The following is a 21,700-nucleotide window of genomic DNA, read 5'->3' as shown; positions in this document are numbered from 1 at the left end:
ACCATTTGGAGGTGGATGCATTGCAAACTTGTTTGTTCATGGAAGGGTGGAGAGGAATCAAAGTGGTACCTTTGGGAGAGAAGTTGGTGTTGTTGAAAGAAGATAGGAAGGGGGTGTTAGAGGAGGCAAGGGCGACAAAAAGGGTTTGGTGGAGTGCCACATTCACTGAAGTGGTGCCTTGGTCACCTAACATTGTGGCTGCAACTAGAAGAACATGGGTGCAACTTAGAGGCATCCCTTTGCATGTTTGGAATGAAGATTTTTTCAAAAAAGTGGGGTCTCTTTTTGGAACATTCATTGACTTTGATGAGGAGACAGTCACTAGAAGCAGGTTGGATGTTGCTAATCTCTTGATTTCTACCAAAAGGATGGGTAGGATAGATGAAGAGTTGAAGGTAAAGGTGATGGGAGCTGTTTTTAGTATTTGGGTGGTGGAGGGTGTCCCTATGTTTGAAGAAGGGGAGGGGAGTAAGGAGGAGGAGTCAGAGACGTCCAAGGAAAGGTGTGGGGTTTGGGCAGAGGAGGAGGAGGGGCCGCCCGAATTGGAGGTGGAGGAGAAGGACTCCATTTCCGGCGAGGATGATGGTAGTCAGGAGGAGGAAGAAGAATTAGAGCCAGCTGTCAACCTAGAACCTACTAGTGTTAATATATCTCCTAGGTCAAAATTGGAGTCTGTAGGACAAAAAGGAAGGTGTGAGGTGAACTTTTTGGCATCACAGCAAAAAGGGAAGGATTTGTGTGAAAAGGTGACTGTTGATCCAGTGGAGGAAGGACAAGTGTCTAAACTTGTGGTAGAAGCTTGGCAGTTGGAGAGTGGGGGAGCGTGCAAGTTAGATGGGGGGGACCAGACTTCGCCACGTGGCGCCCTGGGGATGGTGGGATGTGAGACCCACCTTTCTGCCTCATCCCAGGAGACAGCCACGCGCGTGGCAGACAGCCTTGAGCTGGACGCGCTAGCCAAAGTCAAGGAGGGGCCTGCTGCAGCTTTGGGACCCACCACATGTGGGGTTTTATTTGGACCGGGTATGGATCCTGCTTTGGGTGGAGCTCCAGTTGGGCCTAGTATTAATATTGGGCCTTTTATTCATGAAGGGGATTTGGATTCAGAGGAAACAATTTCTGATTACCCAAATAATAAAGAGACATATATTTCCAAGAGGGGTAAAAAGAAAAACAGCAAGAAACATAAAGTTGTGACTTTGGGTGTTCCGAAATGTTTTCAATTTGCGAAGGCTGTTATGGATGGGAAGGGTGGTCTAAAGCGGAAAGGTGGCTTAGGAGAGGGTAGCACGGATCATTTGGAGCAGCTAGGGGCGAGGGGAAATAAGGTGGTGGAGGGAGTCTTAGGAGATTTCAATGCGGAGGACGAAGGTATGGGTGCTGGTCCGGAGACTTCGGCGTCGGGTCTTCGGTTGATTTTGAAGGAGTCGGGGACTAAGGAGCCGGAAACTCCATCGCTTGCCTTATCGGGTGCGTGTAGGAAGGAACTAGATGCTTCACGCATTTTTTCTTTGCAAAAAACTAATGGCTTTAATTTCGATGTGGTGGATAAAACAATTGTGTCTAATTTGGCGGAACTAGTAGACGTTGAGGTGGTCAAGGATGACCTAAGGGAGAGAGAGTTGGTTTCCCAATGATAGTTCTCTCCTATAATGTTAGAGGCTTGGGTGGGAGAGTGAAGAAAAAAGTTATAAAGGAGTTGGTGTATGATCAAAAGGTGGATTTCTTGGCCATTCAAGAATCAAAGCTTGAAGTGGTCACGGATTCGTTGTGTTATAGTTTGTGGGGGAGCGAGGATTGTAATTGGGCTTTCCTCCCTTCCGTTGGTAATAGTGGCGGGATTATCTCAATTTGGAGAAAGTCCGACTCAAACCTCCTCTTTTCTTTCATGGGAGAAGGCTTTGTGGGAGTTTGTTTAGAATGGGGAAGATCAAGGGAGAGATGCATGGTTGTGAATATTTATTCAAAATGTGATTTGGCGGCAAAACAAAGGTTGTGGGAGAAACTAGTTTTGTTAAAAAATACTTTTGGAGATGGAGTGTGGTGCATGGTGGGGGATTTCAATGCCGTGAGACATGTTGACGAAAGGAGGGGAGTGAATTTGGAAGCATCTTCAAACATGGTAACGGAAATTAATCTTTTTAACTCCTTTGTTGTGAATGTGGATTTACTTGATGTTACTCCCTTTGGTCGTAATTTCACGTGGCAACATGCAAATGGGCAAGCTATGAGTCGGATTGATAGGACTCTTATTTCCGAAGGGTGGAATAGTTGTTGGGGGAATTCCTCTCTATGGGTACTCCCTAGAACAATTTCGGATCATTGTCCTTTGGTTCTTAAAAGTGGTAATTTGGAATGGGGGCCTAAACCTTTTCGCTTCAACAACTTTTGGTTGGAGAATAAAAAATTCAAGAGTTTGGTGGAGGAAGTTTGGAGGAACCAAATTGCTACCGGTTGGATGGGGGTGATTTTAAAGAATAAACTTAAAGTCTTAAAAGAGGCTATTAGAGCTTGGAACAAACTTGAATATGGTGATATTGATACTAAAGTGGCCTCGTTGGTAAATGAGATAGCGGATCTTGATGTCAAAGGGGAGTTGGGGGCTTTGAGTAGTGAGGATGTTGAAACGAGGAAAGCAAAGTTTGATGACATGTGGAAACTTCTCAAAAGTAAAGATGCGAGTATGTTCCAAAGGTCGAAATGTAAGTGGCTTAAGGAGGGGGATGATAACTCCAAGTATTTTCATAGATGTGTCAAGGCAAGGGCGGTGAAAAATTCTCTTAGGGCAATCAAAGTGGATAATGGATGGGTCGATTCTCCTCCGGATGTGCGAAGGGAGGTGGTGGAGTATTTTCAAAGGCAAGTGACGGATGAGAGGAGGGTGAGTCCGACTTTAGATGGAGTGCCCTTCTCAAGGTTATCCGTGGAAGAAAATGGTGTGCTAATTGCGCCTTTTTCGCTAACGGAGATTGAAGCGGTGGTGAAAGCTAGTGACGGGAATAAAAGTCCGGGACCCGACGGCTTCAATTTTGCATTCTTTAAGGACTTTTGGTACCTCTTGAAACATGAAATTCGGATCATGTTTGATCAATTTTATGCGAATGAGAAAATTCCAAAAAGCTTCCTATCCTATTTTGTGACTCTAATCCCAAAGGTGAAAGCTCCGACATCTTTGAAGGAATTCCGACCCATTTCTCTTCTAGGAGGTCTTTATAAAATCCTCTCAAAAGTTTTGGCTACAAGGCTTGCTAAGGTCATGAATTCTATTATATCCGGAACACAATCGGCGTTTTTGAAAGGTAGGCATTTGGTGGATGGAGTGTTGGTGGTGAATGAGGTGGTGGATTTGGCAAAGAAATCAAAAAGGGAGTGTTTGATCCTCAAGGTTGACTTCGAGAAAGCGTATGACTCCGTTGATTGGGGTTTTTTGGAGTATATGATGAGAAGGGTGGGGATGTGTGACAAATGGGTTAGTTGGATGAAGGCTTGTGTGTTTGGGGGAAATATGTCAATCCTTGTCAACGGGAGCCCAACGGAAGAAATCAATGTTCAACGGGGATTGAAACAAGGAGACCCACTTGCACCGTTCTTGTTCCTTTTAGTGGCGGAAGGCTTTAGTGGCTTGATGTCAAATGCGGTGAACCGGAATTTGTTCAAAGGTTTTGAAATTAAGCACGGAGGCTCGGTCATTTCTCACTTACAATATGCCGACGATACTCTTTGCATTGGTGAGCCTACGGTGGATAACCTTTGGACCTTAAAGGCTATGTTGAGGGGTTTTGAAATGGCGTCCGGATTGAAGGTTAATTATCATAAGAGCTCTCTTATTGGAGTAAATGTGCCAAGGGACTTCATGGAGGCGGCATGTCGTTTTTTGCATTGTAGAGAAGGGAGTGTGCCTTTTAATTACTTGGGGTTACCGGTGGGAGCGAATGCTAAGAAGTTGTCCACTTGGGAACCTATGTTGGAGCAATTACGGAATAGACTTAATTCTTGGGGGACCAAATATGTGAGTCTTGGAGGTAGAATTACTCTTCTCAATTCCGTTTTGAATTCTATTCCTATTTTCTTCTTGTCTTTCTTGAGAATTCCGACAAAAGTTGTAAAGAGGGTCATCCGTATCCAAAGAGATTTTCTTTGGGGAGGGGTGGGAGGAGGTAGAAAAATTTGTTGGGTGAAGTGGAAGAGGATTTGTCAACCGAAGAGTAAAGGAGGCTTAGGGGTGAGAGATGTAAAGATGGTGAATTTAAGCCTCTTGGCCAAATGGAAGTGGCGCCTTCTCCAAGAGGACACCCCCCTTTGGAAAGTGGTGTTGATTGAGAAGTACGGGGAGAATATTTCGTTGCTTAATTCGGAGGAAGGGGCTAGATGGCCGCGCTTCGCCTCGGGGTGGTGGAAGGAGTTGAAGACGTTGGAAGATGGTGGGGGGGGCGAATTGGTTTTCTAATAATGTGGTCCGTAAGGTGTCAAATGGGAGGGCCACTAGTTTTTAGAGAGATAAGTGGATTGGTGAGCAACCTTTAGCTCTCCTCTTTCCCCGGATCTTCTCAATTTTTACAAATAAAGAGGCGAAAGTAAGTGACTTGTGGAGTTTCATTGACGGGGAGGTGTCTTGGAATCTCACTTGGAGGAGGCAACCTTTCCTTTGGGAGAGAAATCTTATTGCTAATTTAGTAGATATTATTGTTGGTGTGAATTTGGGTGTGGAGGAGGATAGGTGGGTTTGGTTGCCGGAAGAGAGTGGTAAGTACACGGTGCGGTCCTCTTATAGAGTGTTGGAGGAGGGTGTTCTCTCTCAAGAAGGGTTGAGTGCTTTAGAGGAAGAGGTGTTTGGAAATCTTTGGAATAGTCCGGCTCCTTCTAAGGTCGTGGCTTTTTCTTGGATGGCCATTATGGATCGTATTCCGACAAGAGTAAACCTTCGGTATCGGAAGGTTTTGCCTCCCGGGGAACCTTGTATTTGTGTGTTATGTGGGGGTATGGAGGAGACAACATCCCATCTCTTTTTGCATTGTGAGGTGGCGTCGTTAATTTGGCGTAAGGTGCTTAATTGGTTAGGCATTAATTTTATTACTCCTCAAAATTTGCTCGTCCATTTCGCTTGTTGGAGTGGTGAGGTGAACTCTCGATACCTTCGGAAAGCCTTTTGGTTGATTTGGCATGCATCTATTTGGATGATTTGGAAGGAGAGGAATGCGAGGATTTTTAAGAACCATTTTAAGAACTTCGACGAGGTAGTGGAAGACATCAAGGCGGTGTCTTGGTGTTGGTCTTTGAGTAGGTTGAGAATTGCCTCTTGCCTCTTCTACGAGTGGTGTTGGAATCCGAGAGAGTGCATTAGACGGAAGTAAAGGCATTGGTCCCCGTTGGTTCTGTTTTGGCTGGGTGGTTTTTGAGTCTCGGCCTCTGTCTTTCCTTTCGGTTTTGGACAGTTTAAGCAGCTAAGGCTTTGTTTTAGGCTTTTTGTCATAGGTCTTTATTTGTCTTGCTTCTTTAATGCAGGCGCTGCTTAGGTGATTTGGTTCGCCTGTGCACTTAATTCCTTGTAAGGGCTTGGCCTATATCATTGTTGTTTCCTTTTGCCACTAGCTCAGCTTGTGCTTGGCATTATAATAGAATATGCTTTTTCAAAAAAAAGAATATCAATATATGAATAAACAGATATCAGTTTTCCAGTTGTTGCCATAACTCCAAAGAATTGCAAAGATTGCACAAGGCTGTAAAAACTACCTCTCCGCACTACATTTTCTAACTACATTAACGACCTCATAGGCCAGTTGAATCTATAAGCACAAAAAATTAATAAAATGATAGTGCAAGAGAAATCAAATTTGAGAAGATATTTCACTTTTGATGAATTTTTTATCTGAAACTATCTGCAAACAATCTATCAGCTCAGATCAAACTCAGATTCCTAACATAAACATTGTTGTATAGCCGTAACTGTAAAACCATATTTATATTTGTATTTGTAACTGTGCCAGTACAACGACAAAGGAGATATAACAACCTACAATAATCTATATGAAGGTTTAGTATTCATCGACATGCATCCATTTGGCGCATGACCACTTATCGCCCTTGATCACAGGACAAGCACCTGATAATTATCACATACATATAGGTTTGTAAATTTATCTTGTTTTAAAGTCAAAGTTCGTTAACACACGCACTTTACAAATGGTTATAAGATTGATAGTAACTACAAAAAGAATTTACCGTGCAAACTCAATGGATCTAAAGTTGCATCAGGCTTCATGCTCCAGAAAAGTACAGCATTACCCATCTTTGGCTTAATTGATAGTCCTCCTTTTCCACAATCAGAAAGCTCATTCCACCAAGGCACAGAGCTAAAATTTCCCTTGGCCTTTGGGAACACCGTCTCACCCCCTTCTTCAACATCCGAACTGTATCATCGAATTACAAAAAAAAAAGTGAACATCAATATCAACTTCGTATCAACAATAATTTAAGCCAACAATGAATGACACTGAAGTCACTTACAGGTACATCAGCATTGTTGCCATGCGCTGAGCTGCATGCCTAGTATTAAACGTATCCAAAAAGTAGTCATAATGAGGTTCATACTTTTGTCCAACTTCATAATGGAGAACATTAAAGCTTTCGCCATGCTCTGCATATTGTGAAACACGGCTCAAGTAATGGTTGTTTTAAGTATTGGGTGAAAAATAACATACTATCTCAACATCAAAAGACAACTGAAAACACTTCGTTGATACATGGTTGAATCAAAAAGCGTTAGCAGGAGCATCAAGCCTTAATTTCTTGAACAGAGGAAAAAACAAAAGGCAGAAAGAACGTGTTACGCACCTACAGGTATAAAAGTAAAATCAGCGATTCTTTTCTCAATATTCCTCACAATTTCATCATCTCCTCTGTCAAGAAATGTTCCAGAGCTTGTTCGTACGCTAAATACATCGATGAAGTGGCAATGACGATCCAAACAAGACAAACGAGATTTAAATTGAACATTGAACTCAAGGGATAATTGATAAAGAATTTTGTCGTTGGAAAAAAAAAATCTAACCTGCTATTCAGACTCTTTCCTGTTTTCTCGTCAATAACAGCCGATTTATGCATATTAGGCTTTGCTATATCGATTAGATGTTCACATTCCTCTTTTGTCTGCTCAGATCAATCAGCTTAGCCTTAGCATTTAGGAAATGGAAATTTGTAACATTAAAACTATATTTAGAGGATTAACCCTGAATTACAATGAAACAAAATATAAAGATATATAATGTTAAAACTGATATTCTAAGTTTAAAACTTTGCCTCGCTTCTAAAATTTCTGCAGGTTATGAGTGAAGTCACATTCCTCTTTTTTTCTTTCATGATATTCAAATCTTTCCTAAACCTTACAACCATCTTCACCTTTGAAAATATTACTGATTAACTAGTTTTGTTTGATTAGTGTGTGTTAGGGCAAACATCTTGATTTGGTTATTATGGAATTTGAAATTAAGTTCTTTATATTTGGACGATCTTATTCTCAAAGCAAGTTTGGAATGGTAGTGAATGTGATTTTCTAATCCACTGATGCTAAAAAAATATTGAGAAAAGACAGAATCCAAACATATGTAATTTCTTTTAAAAAATACATTTAAAATTGATTCACACACTAACTGAAAACTAAGTAAACATAATATAATATGTGGAATGAAACTCACTTGATGCTCATTTGGTACAAAGAAAAATTGGACATGTCCAACTTATGATTTAATAATACATGCCACACAAACCCGAGCTAAACACCATTTTAATGCAAGTCATTGGATGCATTAACAAATAATTTTTATCAGTAAAAGCAAGAAGGGAAACAAGAAACTGACCAGAAAATTATGATATAAAAATGCTCTAGGCTCCCACGATATGATTTGAACCCAACGCTTATTGTCATCGTCATCACTTCTGTCTTCACTTCTGCATAGAATATAGATGAAAAAGAGAGTTCATAAAGAGAGAAAAGCAAAGCAAAATGGAAGACGAGTTTGTAGTTGAATCGAAGAGAAACCTGAGAGTGTTACGTTGAGTGATGGAGTTAAGATGATTTGGTTTAGGGATACGAAGAGTTAAGATAATAAGAATGAGAAATGTGAAAGTCACAAACAATGTGAGGAACAAAGTCCAGCATGTTTTTAGCGACGGTTTTCGAAGTCCCACATTAGAGTGCTTGAATTTCACCATAACGGTTGTTGAAGATGAAGGAATGAATTAAAATCTGATAACTGAATTAATTTGAATTGGAAAAAAAAAATGAGAATGTGACCTATTAAACTTGTTTATTTCAGTGTGCTATATTTTATGCTCAAAGTCGTTTCTTTTCATTTCATTTGAAAGACATGCACTGTCCAATTGAAATTAATTTTTTTTATTATTAAATTGGTCTTCCTTCAACTCTTCATAATTACATATTGACAATATTGTTAGAATATGCCTCTTTTTAGAAAAGCTTTATGAGACAAAAAAGAAACATTTGTAATATCTCATACTCCTCTGATTAAACATTTACAAATCACTTTTTGTAAGCGCGATTCTCCAACTAATTATTTTAAACAAAAAAAGAACAGTAAAACTAAGTAACGTACAACATCAGTCGTCTCGTGGGCAATCTCACCAGCAACTAGGTGTCTCAAGTGCAATCACGCTGAATTGTACAGGGTTTGACATGTGTTTAAGAGACAGTGAAGGAAGATTCGTGCTTGTTCCGACACTTTGGTCACAACCTATTTGCTCCATGGAACTTGGTGGAGCCTTGGAATTGCTTCATGCCATCAATTAAGTGCATGATCTACAACTACACAATGTGGATTTTGAACAACAACCGTAACAACAGTGAAATTATATTGTAGAACCCAAGCAGTCATTCATCTTGCTCTGCTTTTGCTTCTGGCTTTCTTTTATGAATCCATACACAAGCATATTAAATTACTAATGCAGGAGAAAAATAGAGAAACCAGAAGGTTGCTGGATGTACTAAATTCATAGAGAAAGCAAATTGAATTATGATCAATGTAGTTTCGCTCTTGTGCACTGTTTCACTGTAATTATGCAGAAGGCTATTGAATTGTATCTATCAAGCAATTTGGCCATTTTGTAATCTGCTATGCACTTAATCTTTCATAGTAAAGATGTGTTTACATTCTTAATGTGATTTGTCATACGATTATTTTATAGGTAGACAAATGATGTATATATAACTTTCTCTAAAAAATAATGATGTATAACTTGATTATTAACCTTCGTAAAAAAAACTTGATTATTTACATTCTAATGGAGAAAGAAACTCTCTGACACAAACCCTTGTCGAGGGTTTGCTTCGGTAAATGCAGCAAATATCGACACAAAAGGGAGGGAAACATAGTTTTTCTAAGGGCTCTTCTATTCAACTATCTTACGTAGATGCTTTGGAATGGTAGTTTTTGGATGCAGAAGGAGGTGAGCGGGTGGAGGCAATGCATATTTATTAAGTTATTATTAGGCCATGAATAGACGATCATGCATGAACTCTTTTAAACATAAAAAGAAGCCAATCAAGATGAAAGGTGGATAGCAAAACTTTCATATTATGGTCATGAGACAAAAAGCCACAGCTCAGAATGATGGTTAGCAAGAAATTGAACTTTGTAAACAAAGTAGAAGATGAATAAACAGATAATAGTGTATTGTTGCCATAAGCCCAAAAAATTGCACAGATTGCACAAGATGCTAAACAACCTCTCCACACAACATTTATTATGATCTTATATGCCAGTTGAATCTAGAAGAAACAGAGTTAAAAAAACATGATAGTGCAAAAGAAATCATAAATTTGAGAAGATATTTCACTTTCGATGACTTTTTGTATGAAACTACCTGCAAACAATCTATCAGCCGGTTCAAATCAGATTCAGCTTCCCAATATTGTAAACTTTGCCAAATAAACATTGTTGTGTAGCCATAACTGTAAAATTATATTTATATTTGTATATGTGCCAGTACAACGACAAAGGAGATATAACAACCTACAATAATCTATATCTAGATTTTGAATTCACCGACATGCATCCATTTAGCACATGACCACTTATCTCCCTTGATCACAGGACAAGCACCTGAAAATTATCACATACATATAGGTTTGTAAATTCATCTTATTTCAAAGGGAATGTTCGTTAACACAAGCACACTTTAATGCTTTTAAGATTCATAGTAATAAAAGAAGACTTTACCGTGCAAACTCGATGGATCTAAAGTTGCATCAGGCTTCATGCTCCAGAAAAGTATAGCATTACCCATCTTTGGCTTAATTGACAGTCCTCCTTTTAGACAATCAGGAAGCTCATTCCACCAAGGCACAGAGCTAAAATTTCCCTTGGCATTTGGAAACACCGTCTCACCCCTTTCTTCGACATCTGAACTGTATCATCGAATTACAAAAAAAGTGAACACCAATATCAACTTCATATCAAAGATAATTGAAGCAAAAAAATGAATGACACTGACGTCACTTACAGATACATCAGCACTGTTGCTATACGCTGACCCGCATACATAGTACTAAACGTATCCATAAAGTAGTCATAATGAGGTTCATACTTTTGTCCAACTTCATAATGGAGAACATTAAAGTTTTCACCATTCTCTGCATATTGTGAAACACAGTTCAAGTAATGGTTGTTTAAGTCTAGATGGCCAAGACAACGGAAAATTTTCTACTTTGTCGATACATGGTTGGATCAGAAAACATTAGCAGGAGCATCAAACCTTAATTTTATGCACAATGAGAAAAACAAAAGGGAGAAAGAACAAACCTACAGGTATAAAAGTAAAATCAGCGATTCTTTTCTCAATATTCCTCACAATTTCATCATCTCCTCTGTCAAGAAATGTTCCAGAGCTTGTTCGTACGCTAAATACATCGATGAAGTGGCAATGACGATCCAAACAAGACAAACGAGATTTAAATTGAACATTGAACTCAAGGGATAATTGATAAAGAATTTTGTGGTTGGAAAAAAAAAATCTAACCTGCTATTCAGACTCTTTCCTGTTTTCTCGTCAATAACAGCCGATTTATGCATATTAGGCTTTGCTATATCGATTAGATGTTCACATTCCTCTTTTGTCTGCTCAGATCAATCAGCTTAGCCTTAGCATTTAGGAAATGGAAATTTGTAACATTAAAACTATATTTAGAGGATTAACCCTGAATTACAATGAAACAAAATATAAAGATATATAATGTTAAAACCGATATTCTAAGTTTAAAACTTTGCCTCGCTTCTAAAATTTCTGCAGGTTATGAGTGAAGTCACATTCCTCTTTTTTTCCTTCATGATATTCAAATCTTTCCTAAACCTTACAACCATCTTCACCTTTGAAAATATTACTGATTAACTAGTTTTGTTTGATTAGTGTGTGTTAGGGCAAACATCTTGATTTGGTTATTATGGAATTTGAAATTAAGTTCTTTATATTTGGACGATCTTATTCTCAAAGCAAGTTTGGAATGGTAGTGAGTGTGATTTTCTAATCCACTGATGCTAAAAAAATATTGAGAAAAGACAGAATCCAAACATATGTAATTTCTTTTAAAAAATACATTTAAAATTGATTCACACACTAACTGAAAACTAAGTAAACATAATATAATATGTGGAATGAAACTCACTTGATGCTCATTTGGTACAAAGAAAAATTGGACATGTCCAACTTATGATTTAATAATACATGCCACACAAACCCGAGCTAAACACCATTTTAATGCAAGTCATTGGATGCATTAACAAATAATTTTTATCAGTAAAAGCAAGAAGGGAAACAAGAAACTGACCAGAAAATTATGATATAAAAATGCTCTAGGCTCCCACGATATGATTTGAACCCAACGCTTATTGTCATCGTCATCACTTCTGTCTTCACTTCTGCATAGAATATAGATGAAAAAGAGAGTTCATAAAGAGAGAAAAGCAAAGCAAAATGGAAGACGAGTTTGTAGTTGAATCGAAGAGAAACCTGAGAGTGTTACGTTGAGTGATGGAGTTAAGATGATTTGGTTTAGGGATACGAAGAGTTAAGATAATAAGAATGAGAAATGTGAAAGTCACAAACAATGTGAGGAACAAAGTCCAGCATGTTTTTAGCGACGATTTTCGAAGTCCCACATTAGAGTGCTTGAATTTCACCATAACGGTTGTTGAAGATGAAGGAATGAATTAAAATCTGATAACTGAATTAATTTAAATTGGAAAAAAAAAATGAGAATGTGACCTATTAAACTTGTTTATTTCAGTGTGCTATATTTTATGCTCAAAGTCGTTTCTTTTCATTTCATTTGAAAGACATGCACTGTCCAATTGAAATTAATTTTTTTTATTATTAAATTGGTCTTCCTTCAACTCTTCATAATTACATATTGACAATATTGTTAGAATATGCCTCTTTTTAGAAAAGCTTTATGAGACAAAAAAAGAAACATTTGTAATATCTCATACTCCTCTGATTAAACATTTAAAATATTCCATTTTTACAAATCACTTTTTGTAAGCGCGATTCTCCAACTAATTATTTTAAACAAAAAAAGAACAGTAAAACTAAGTAACGTACAACATCAGTCGTCTCGTGGGCAATCTCACCAGCAACTAGGTGTCTCAAGTGCAATCACGCTGAATTGTACAGGGTTTGACATGTGTTTAAGAGACAGTGAAGGAAGATTCGTGCTTGTTCCGACACTTTGGTCACAACCTATTTGCTCCATGGAACTTGGTGGAGCCTTGGAATTGCTTCATGCCATCAATTAAGTGCATGATCTACAACTTCACAATGTGGATTTTGAACAACAACCGTAACAACAGTGAAATTATATTGTAGAACCCAAGCAGTCATTCATTCTGCTCTGCTTTTGCTTCTGGCTTTCTTTTATGAATCCATACACAAGCATATTAAATTACTAATGCAGGAGAAAAATAGAGAAACCAGAAGGTTGCTGGATGTACTAAATTCATAGAGAAAGCAAATTGAATTATGATCAATGTAGTTTCGCTCTTGTGCACTGTTTCACTGTAATTATGCAGAAGGCTATTGAATTGTATCTATCAAGCAATTTGGCCATTTTGTAATCTGCTATGCACTTAATCTTTCATAGTAAAGATGTGTTTACATTCTTAATGTGATTTGTCATATACGATTATTTTATAGGTAGACAAATGATGTATATATAACTTTCTCTAAAAAATAATGATGTATAACTTGATTATTAACCTTCGTAAAAAAAACTTGATTATTTACATTCTAATGGAGAAAGAAACTCTCTGACACAAACCCTTGTCGAGGGTTTGCTTCGGTAAATGCAGCAAATATCGACACAAAAGGGAGGGAAACATAGTTTTTCTAAGGGCTCTTCTATTCAACTATCTTACGTAGATGCTTTGGAATGGTAGTTTTTGGATGCAGAAGGAGGTGAGCGGGTGGAGGCAATGCATATTTATTAAGTTATTATTAGGCCATGAATAGACGATCATGCATGGACTCTTTTAAACATAAAAAGAAGCCAATCAAGATGAAAGGTGGATAGCAAAACTTTCATATTATGGTCATGAGACAAAAAGCCACAGCTCAGAATGATGGTTAGCAAGAAATTGAACTTGTAAACAAAGTAGAAGATGAATAAACAGATAATAGTGTATTGTTGCCATAAGCCCAAAAAATTGCACAGATTGCACAAGATGCTAAACAACCTCTCCACACAACATTTATTATGATCTTATATGCCAGTTGAATCTAGAAGAAACAGAGTTAAAAAAACATGATAGTGCAAAAGAAATCATAAATTTGAGAAGATATTTCACTTTCGATGACTTTTTGTATGAAACTACCTGCAAACAATCTATCAGCCGGTTCAAATCAGATTCAGCTTCCCAATATTGTAAACTTTGCCAAATAAACATTGTTGTGTAGCCATAACTGTAAAATTATATTTATATTTGTATATGTGCCAGTACAACGACAAAGGAGATATAACAACCTACAATAATCTATATCTAGATTTTGAATTCACCGACATGCATCCATTTAGCACATGACCACTTATCTCCCTTGATCACAGGACAAGCACCTGAAAATTATCACATACATATAGGTTTGTAAATTCATCTTATTTCAAAGGGAATGTTCGTTAACACAAGCACACTTTAATGCTTTTAAGATTCATAGTAATAAAAGAAGACTTTACCGTGCAAACTCGATGGATCTAAAGTTGCATCAGGCTTCATGCTCCAGAAAAGTATAGCATTACCCATCTTTGGCTTAATTGACAGTCCTCCTTTTAGACAATCAGGAAGCTCATTCCACCAAGGCACAGAGCTAAAATTTCCCTTGGCATTTGGAAACACCGTCTCACCCCTTTCTTCGACATCTGAACTGTATCATCGAATTACAAAAAAAGTGAACACCAATATCAACTTCATATCAAAGATAATTGAAGCAAAAAAATGAATGACACTGACGTCACTTACAGATACATCAGCACTGTTGCTATACGCTGACCCGCATACATAGTACTAAACGTATCCATAAAGTAGTCATAATGAGGTTCATACTTTTGTCCAACTTCATAATGGAGAACATTAAAGTTTTCACCATTCTCTGCATATTGTGAAACACAGTTCAAGTAATGGTTGTTTAAGTCTAGATGGCCAAGACAACGGAAAATTTTCTACTTTGTCGATACATGGTTGGATCAGAAAACATTAGCAGGAGCATCAAACCTTAATTTTATGCACAATGAGAAAAACAAAAGGGAGAAAGAACAAACCTACAGGTATAAAAGTAAAATCAGCGATTCTTTTCTCAATATTCTTCACAATTCTATCACTTCCTCTCTTAAGAAAAGCTCCAGAGCTTGTCCGTTCCCTAAATCTAACCCGCTGTATGAAGTGCCAACGGCGATCGAAACAAGAAAGACGAGATTTATACTAAACACTGAACTCGAAGGAAAAAAAATCTAACCCGCTGTCCACACCATTTCCTGTTTCCTCGTCAATAACAGTCGATTTATGCTTACTAGGCTTGGCTATATTGATTAGATGTTCACATTCCTCTTTTGTCTGCTCAGATCAATGAGCTTAGCCTTAGCATTTAGGAAATGGAAATTTGTAACATTAAAACTTTACTTAGGGGATTAACCCTGAACTACGATTAAACAAAATATAAACATATAATGTTAAAACTTAAAACTGATATTCTAAGTTTAAAACTCTGCCTGGCTTTGCCATATTGATTAAGTGTGTGTTTGGGCAAACATATTGATTTGGTTATAATAGAATTTGAAATTAAGTGTTTTATTTATATTCGGACGATCTTATTCTCAAAGCAAGTTTGAAATAGTAGTTAGTGTGATTTTCTAATCCAATGCAAAGGTTACTTTGTATGACTTTAGTCAAAGCGATGCTCAAAAGCAAACCCAGAAACCAAGCATATGCAATTTCTTTAAAAATACATGCCTAAAAATAATTATGATCTAATTCATTTCACGCTATATGTCATACACTAAGTGAAAAATAAGTAAACATAATATAATATGTGGAATGAAGATCACTTGATGCTCATTTAATTTGGTACAATAGAAAAATTGGACATGTCCAACTTATGATTTAATAATACATGCCACACAAACCCGAGCTAAAAACAGATGCATTAACAAATAATTCTCATCAGTAAAAGCAACAAAGGAAACAAAAAACTAACCAGAAAACTATGATATAAAAATGCTCTAGGCTCCCACGATATGATTTGAACCCAACGCTTATTTTCATCGTCTTCATTTCTGTCTTCACTTCTGCATAGAATATAGATGAAAAAGAGAGGTCATAAAGAGAGAAAAACAAAGCAAAAAGGAAGACGAGTTTGTAGTTGAATTGAAGAAAAACCTGAGAGTGTTACTATGAGTGATGGAGTTAAGGTGATTTGGTTGAGGGATACGGAGAGTTAAGATGATAAGAATGAGGAATGTGAAAGTCACAAACAATGTGAGGAACAATGTCCAGCATGTTATTAGCGACGGTTTTCGAAGTCCCATGTTAGAGTGCTTGAATTTCACCGTAACAGTTTTTGAAGATGAATGAATGAATGAAAATCTGAAAACTTGAATTGGAAAAAAATGAGTATGAGAAACTTGTTTATTTCAGTGTGCTATATTGTTCGCTCAAAGTTGTTTCTTTTCATTTCATCAGAAAAACATGCATTGTCCAATTGAAATTAATTTTTTTATTATTAAAATGGTCTTCCTTCAACTCTTCATAATTACATAGTGACCATATTTTTAGAATATCCCTTTTTTAGACAAGTTTTATGAGAAAGAAAAAAAAAACTTTTTTTTAATATATCACACTCCTCTAATTAAACATTATGATATTCCATTTTTACAAATCACTCTTCTTTTTCACAAAGAATCTACAAATCACTTTTTTGTAAGTGTGATTCTCCAACCAATTTTTTTAGGAAATAAAAACTTTCGGTGTCTTTTATCTTATCTATTTCCAACATTCATTTCTCTATTTTTTTTTCTTTCTATTTAAAACTTTAATCTTTTAAAAAGTTTAAAAGATTATTCTTTTGTTTGAGAACGCCGATGTGTATGAGTCTCTACACCTTGTTCCTGAGTGTGAGTGACAAACTCTAAAAACGAGTCAAAAAAGTTGTATTCACAATCAATGTTACAATACTACTCAAAAAATCACTAAAAAAATTTAGTATGTAACTCATGAATTTAGTAAGATGTACTAGTTAAATTTTACCACTTCGAAATTTTCTCGCTCTTTTGGCTCTCTTTTTCTTATTTTTCTAAGAACAACTTTTGCATCAGAGACATTATAGTGCAAACTCATGCCTCCCATTTGAAATAAATTAAGAGCTGGTATGAGTTCGTGAATTCGAACACCAGCAGGGGTGGAGCCACTCATGCTTGAGGAGTTTCCAATGCAGCAGACTAACCACTGCTTGCTTTGACATTTCTCCATTCACTTTTTGCAAACATAGGCATAATAGTTCAATTCAAGTTTACTTTTTTATTTCATATTGATTTTTATCTTTTACTTTTTATATATAATTTTGTTGACAAAAGGAAAATCTAAGGGTAGAACTCTTGATCCGAGTTTGAACCTTTTGAAGTAAAAAGGCCTCTCCCTTCAATTCCAACCTTTTGTTATGAATTGCTTTGTTCGAAATTGCAGAGGAGCAGAAGGGAAGTTGTTCCTTGCTGCCCTCATTAAAGACTGTTTGCATATTTATCGTATTCAATTTGTTGCTATTTTAGAGCCCCGGATTAGGGGTGCTCGTGCTTACGAAGTCATTCATCACATTGGTTATGTTCTTCAAAGTACTTGCATTCCCATCTCCATTTGTAATGAGGCAAAAAAGATTTGTGGTGATTTTATTTGGGGTAGCACAAGTGATCAACCCAAATGTCATTTTATATCTTGGGAAACTATTTGTACCCCTAAAACTTCAATATTGTTGCAAACATTGTTGTGTACATTATATAAAACTTCAATACTGCATGCAAACATTGTATCAGTTTATTTAGATCAGATTTGGCTTAGTAATAGCATACAACATTGTTGTGTAGCTTCCTGTCAAAAGTATTGTTGTGTAGAGATACCAACCTACAATAGTCACCTCAACAAAAAAAAAAAAAACCTACGATGATGTTTATTTAGGTATGGACCATTTATTGACGCGCATCCATTTGGTGCATGACCATTTATCACCCTTAATCACTGGACAAGCACCTGAAAATCATCACGCACATATACGAGTGTAAAGCTAGAGTTTCAGGGTTCAAACTATAGAAACTAACATAACCCTAACTTTTGCCTATAAAATAAAAATGATAATAAAAGAGCTACTAACCATGCATACTGAATGGATCTAAAGTTCCATCTGGCTTCATACTCCAGAAAAGTAATGCATCACCCATCTTTGGCTTAATTGAAAGTCCTTTTTTGCCACAATCAGAAAGCTCATTCCACCAAGGCACAGAGCTAAAATTTCCCTTAGCAAATGGAAACACTGTCTCACCTCCTTCTTCAACATCTGAACTGTATATCAAAACACAAAAAGTGCACACCAATATCAACTTCATATATATACAATTGAAGTCAACAATGATTGATGACAACTGAAGTCATACTTACAGGTACATCAACATTGTTGCTATACGCTCACCCCCGTTCCTAGTATTAATCTCATCTGCAAAGAAATCAGGATGAGGTTCGTACTTTTGTCCAACTTCATAATGGAGAACATTAACGCTTTCGCCATTCTCTGCATATTGTGAAACAAAGCCAAAGTAATGGTTGTTTAAGTATATGATGGAAAATAACATACCATGAATAAACGCAGACAAAATGCATGAAGAACGCACCTACAGGTATAAAAGTAAAATCAGCAATTCTTTTCTCAATATTCCTCAGAATTTTATCATGTCCTCTGTCGATAAATGTTCCAGAGCTTGTCCGTGCACTAAATACAAAAGAAATATGTAAACAAAAGGTTTGGCATCAATGAAGCGGCAATGAAAAAGAAAAATCTAACCTGCTGTCCACACTCTTTCCCGTTTCATCGTCAACAACAGTCGATTTATGCATACTAGGCTTGGCTATGTTGATTAGATGTTCACATTCCTCTTTTGTCTGCTTAGATCAATCAGCTAAGCCTTAGTATTTGGGAATTGTAAACAATCTAACATTATAATACATTAATACTATACTAAAAGATTAACTTTGAAGTTTGAACTGTGTCTATATATAATTAAAGAATATAAGCATATCATGTGTAAAGTGATATCCAACAATGCCTCTCTTCTAAAACTTCAGCAGGTTATAAGAGAAGTCAAAAGCAGCAGCAATCCATCTTAGCACATGTTTGTTTTTATATTTTTTTTTCCCTCATGATATTCAAACCTTTCCTAAACCAAGAAAATATCTTGACCTCTAAAAATATCACTGAATAAGCTATTTTTGTTTGATGAATTGTTTTTGGAGGGTTAGTATATCTGAAACATAAATGATGCGGTTATAATTGGTTTTGAAATTGAAATGTTATAGATCATCTATCATTTTATTTTTTCACAATTTTCAAAAAATTTAGATATCTACCAAAATAGAGACTTTTGGTATGAATAATTATTGAAAATGAGTAAATAAAACGGATTTTGGTATGAATGATTTGGAGATCATTCTTTTCAAAAGCTAATTAAAATAGTTTGTCCCTCTTCTATTGGTGTAGAATTGTGATAACGTTAAACCTTTTTGAGACAAAATCGTCAAAGCTGATGATTGGAGCAAGTTTTTTAGTTTGGGAATTTTAGCCTGGCTTAAATGGAATCTTTCGACTAAATGATATTGGAAATACACTTGGGCTTTGGAAACTTGTGTTTGCGGTTGCCGTTAATATGTTGTGGCGAGACCGTAAGACACTCATATTTGATCACCATACTTATATGGATCGTACTCTTTGGTTCAAAGTTATAAATGAGGTTTGAGGATATTCATAGTTTGATGAATGCCTATTTGAGGAACAAAATAATATGACTTCGTATAATTTTTTGTCAAAGCCGCCTCCTGGTGTTCTTAAAATGAACATTGATCGATCACATATACTACAAGAAACATTGCATTTTGTCAGGGGCAAAATCCCTGAGAAAAGGACAGAATCCCTGGGAAAAGGGACATTTGTGAGGGAATTTGTCAGGGGCAGAAACACTCACAAAACACCTCGTCGCAAACAATTAGTGAGGGGTTACCCCCCTGGGACAAAAACGTGGGGTCAAACCCCTGGCAAACTGCGTCACTAAAGCCCTGTCTTATTCCCTGGCAAAATTCGTCACTTTTGTCTGCAACTATGCAGGTCTGATCTGACTTTGCAGTCTGTTCAGACTTGACTGCTGACTGACGAAATGTCAAATCAGCAGGGTAACTTCAGCCAAGGCCTTTGCGAGGGGTATAACCCCTGTCAAATGGTATATTAATTTTTTTAAAAAAAGGTTTTATTTTTTAAACTGATTTTTTAATAATTAATTAAATGTTTTTATAATAATTTTAATTAATAATATGTATTTAAATTAATTAAAAAATCGAATTTTTTTAAAGTTGTTTTTAAAATACAATTATTGTTTCAAAAATCATTTTAATAAATAAAATTTAATTTAAATAATAAATAAATTTGTTTTTAAAATATAATTAATTGTTTCAAATATCATTATAATTACTAAAATTGATTTAAAATTGTTTTTTAAATATAATTAATTATTCATATACTTTATTTTTAACTTGAAAATAAATAAAAAAACAGATTTATTTAAAAACAGTTTTTTTAACGCAACATGTAGTGAATTTATACCTATTTATTCATTAGATTGTAAATAGTTTTATTATAATGAGTATTAAAAACCGTTTAATTAAAAGAAAAGAAAAGATTTTTATTACACTATATTAAAAAGCCGTTTTTTCTACATAAAAAAAATTAAAAACAGTTTTAAAAAACCTTTTCTCTACAATAAAATACATTTAAAATTTTAAAAACTAAAATAAATAGTATTTAAAAACAGTTTTCTATACATTTAAAAAAATAGTTTTAAATTTTCAAATATAAACCAGTTTTCTGTAAAATAAAGTTAAAATAGCTCTAATTTTTTTTAAAATAAAAAGCAGTTCAAGGTTGAAAAAAGAAGAAGACAGTATAGGCTTGAAAGCTTATTGTTGGACCCATTTTTTTTGTCATTCTAATATGACTATAATTAAACATGTATTCAACAACAAAGAATTGGCTTTGACATAACGCTGACAACAAAGAAAATATATAGTTCAAAATGAAGTAGAAACATTAATAAAACAAAATTATAAATAAATAATTAAGAGAGTTTATATACCATAATATTGAAGCTTCTTAAGATTTTCTTAGAGAAAAGTGAGAAGATTGAAGTAAATAGGGGAAGTAGAAATTGCAGTAAGGAATGGAGGAAATTGGTGCAGTAGAGAAAATATTTTGTGTGAAGGAAAGAAGAATGGTGTTGCTAGCTTAATATATAGCAGCGATATATACATAGGGGTAATTTGAGAACCTACCCCTCATAATTACACTTCAATCATGTGTCTAGTCAACTTGTTTTTTTTTACAGCTTTTTACCGTTTGCCAGGGGCCCCTCGGTTGGGCCCTGTTTTTCGTCTGTCCAAGGACAACTTTGTCAGCTTTTGGCAGATCGAATTTAACAATTTGAATATTCAAACCAATTATTTTCCCGCCTTGCAAAAAGTGAGGGGTTTTCCGAGGGCAAACCCTTGTGTTTAATGCCAGGTGTTGTCCTTGGCATTTTCCCTGGCAAATTTCCCAGGGGTTTCAAACCCCTGTCAAAATCCTTGTCAATATGTCATATTTCTTGTAGATAAATGTTGGTGAGTCTTTCGCTTGTGGAGGTATTCTTCGAGACCAATATGGGGCTTTCATGAGAGGGTTCTGTTGTGAGCTTAGCTCGAGCGTTCTATTTTGCAAAAGCTCAGGCTCTTCGCAGCGGCATTCATCTTGCTTGTGACTTGGGTGTGAAGGATATCGTCTTTGAGACTGACGTCCTTGGTCTTTTTCATATGATCATGAAAGGTCATGCCACTTATACTCCTTTGATTCTTATGCTCGACGAAATCCA

General features: G+C 36.1%; 3 protein-coding genes and 1 pseudogene across 4 annotated transcripts in view; all 4 read right to left on the bottom strand.

Annotated features, from left to right (window-relative positions):
• Window positions 1–5,648: 5,648 nt before the first annotated feature.
• Window positions 5,649–8,296, bottom strand: LOC146900635 (putative prolyl 4-hydroxylase 10). Its single transcript, XM_085738484.1, has 7 exons — window positions 8,036–8,296; window positions 7,854–7,944; window positions 7,049–7,146; window positions 6,832–6,929; window positions 6,505–6,634; window positions 6,220–6,407; window positions 5,649–6,100 (listed from the first exon to the last, which is right to left on the bottom strand). The coding sequence occupies exons 1-7, from the start codon at window positions 8,206–8,208 to the stop codon at window positions 6,033–6,035; spliced, it is 846 nt and encodes a 281-aa protein (XP_085594610.1). The 5' UTR covers window positions 8,209–8,296; the 3' UTR covers window positions 5,649–6,032.
• A 1,594-nt stretch (window positions 8,297–9,890) lies between these two features.
• On the bottom strand, window positions 9,891–12,279 carry LOC146900634 (putative prolyl 4-hydroxylase 10). Its single transcript, XM_085738941.1, has 7 exons — window positions 12,019–12,279; window positions 11,837–11,927; window positions 11,032–11,129; window positions 10,815–10,912; window positions 10,516–10,645; window positions 10,233–10,420; window positions 9,891–10,115 (listed from the first exon to the last, which is right to left on the bottom strand). Exons 1-7 carry the CDS (start codon window positions 12,189–12,191, stop codon window positions 10,042–10,044), a joined length of 852 nt encoding a protein of 283 aa, XP_085595067.1. The 5' UTR covers window positions 12,192–12,279; the 3' UTR covers window positions 9,891–10,041.
• A 1,612-nt stretch (window positions 12,280–13,891) lies between these two features.
• On the bottom strand, window positions 13,892–16,183 carry LOC146900633 (putative prolyl 4-hydroxylase 10; the record flags this gene model as incomplete). The annotated part of the gene is made up of 7 exons (XM_085738940.1): window positions 13,892–14,116; window positions 14,234–14,421; window positions 14,517–14,646; window positions 14,816–14,913; window positions 15,010–15,107; window positions 15,748–15,838; window positions 15,930–16,183. Coding segments are annotated over 7 exons (933 nt in total), but the record flags the coding sequence as incomplete, so codon positions are not given.
• A 1,246-nt stretch (window positions 16,184–17,429) lies between these two features.
• LOC146900632 (putative prolyl 4-hydroxylase 10) overlaps window positions 17,430–21,700 on the bottom strand; it is a 7,612-nt pseudogene continuing 3,341 nt past the window's right edge. The window contains exons 3-7 of the transcript XR_015021580.1: window positions 18,595–18,692; window positions 18,425–18,522; window positions 18,195–18,324; window positions 17,911–18,098; window positions 17,430–17,789 (exon numbers count right to left, since the gene is read on the bottom strand). The product of XR_015021580.1 is annotated as a putative prolyl 4-hydroxylase 10 (transcript). The remainder of the gene's footprint in view (window positions 17,790–17,910; window positions 18,099–18,194; window positions 18,325–18,424; window positions 18,523–18,594; window positions 18,693–21,700) is intronic.

Source organism: Medicago sativa, chromosome 8 (assembly GCF_051527215.1).
Source record: "Medicago sativa cultivar Bolivia chromosome 8, Bolivia_mono, whole genome shotgun sequence".
NCBI lineage: Eukaryota > Viridiplantae > Streptophyta > Magnoliopsida > Fabales > Fabaceae > Medicago > Medicago sativa.
Note: the sequence above shows the minus strand (reverse complement) of the source record. Positions and strands in the feature narration are given on the sequence as shown.

Coding starts and splice junctions, on each gene's coding strand:
- LOC146900635 (XM_085738484.1), bottom strand. CDS start 8,208: ATGGTGAAATTCAAGCACTCTAATGTGGGACTTCGAAAACCGTCGCTA. Junction 6,930..7,048: donor GGAAAGAGTCTGAATAGCAG/GTTAGATTTTTT, acceptor CGATGTATTTAG/CGTACGAACAAGCTCTGGAA. Junction 6,101..6,219: donor AGATCCATTGAGTTTGCACG/GTAAATTCTTTT, acceptor GATAATTATCAG/GTGCTTGTCCTGTGATCAAG.
- LOC146900634 (XM_085738941.1), bottom strand. CDS start 12,191: ATGGTGAAATTCAAGCACTCTAATGTGGGACTTCGAAAATCGTCGCTA. Junction 10,913..11,031: donor GGAAAGAGTCTGAATAGCAG/GTTAGATTTTTT, acceptor CGATGTATTTAG/CGTACGAACAAGCTCTGGAA. Junction 10,116..10,232: donor AGATCCATCGAGTTTGCACG/GTAAAGTCTTCT, acceptor GATAATTTTCAG/GTGCTTGTCCTGTGATCAAG.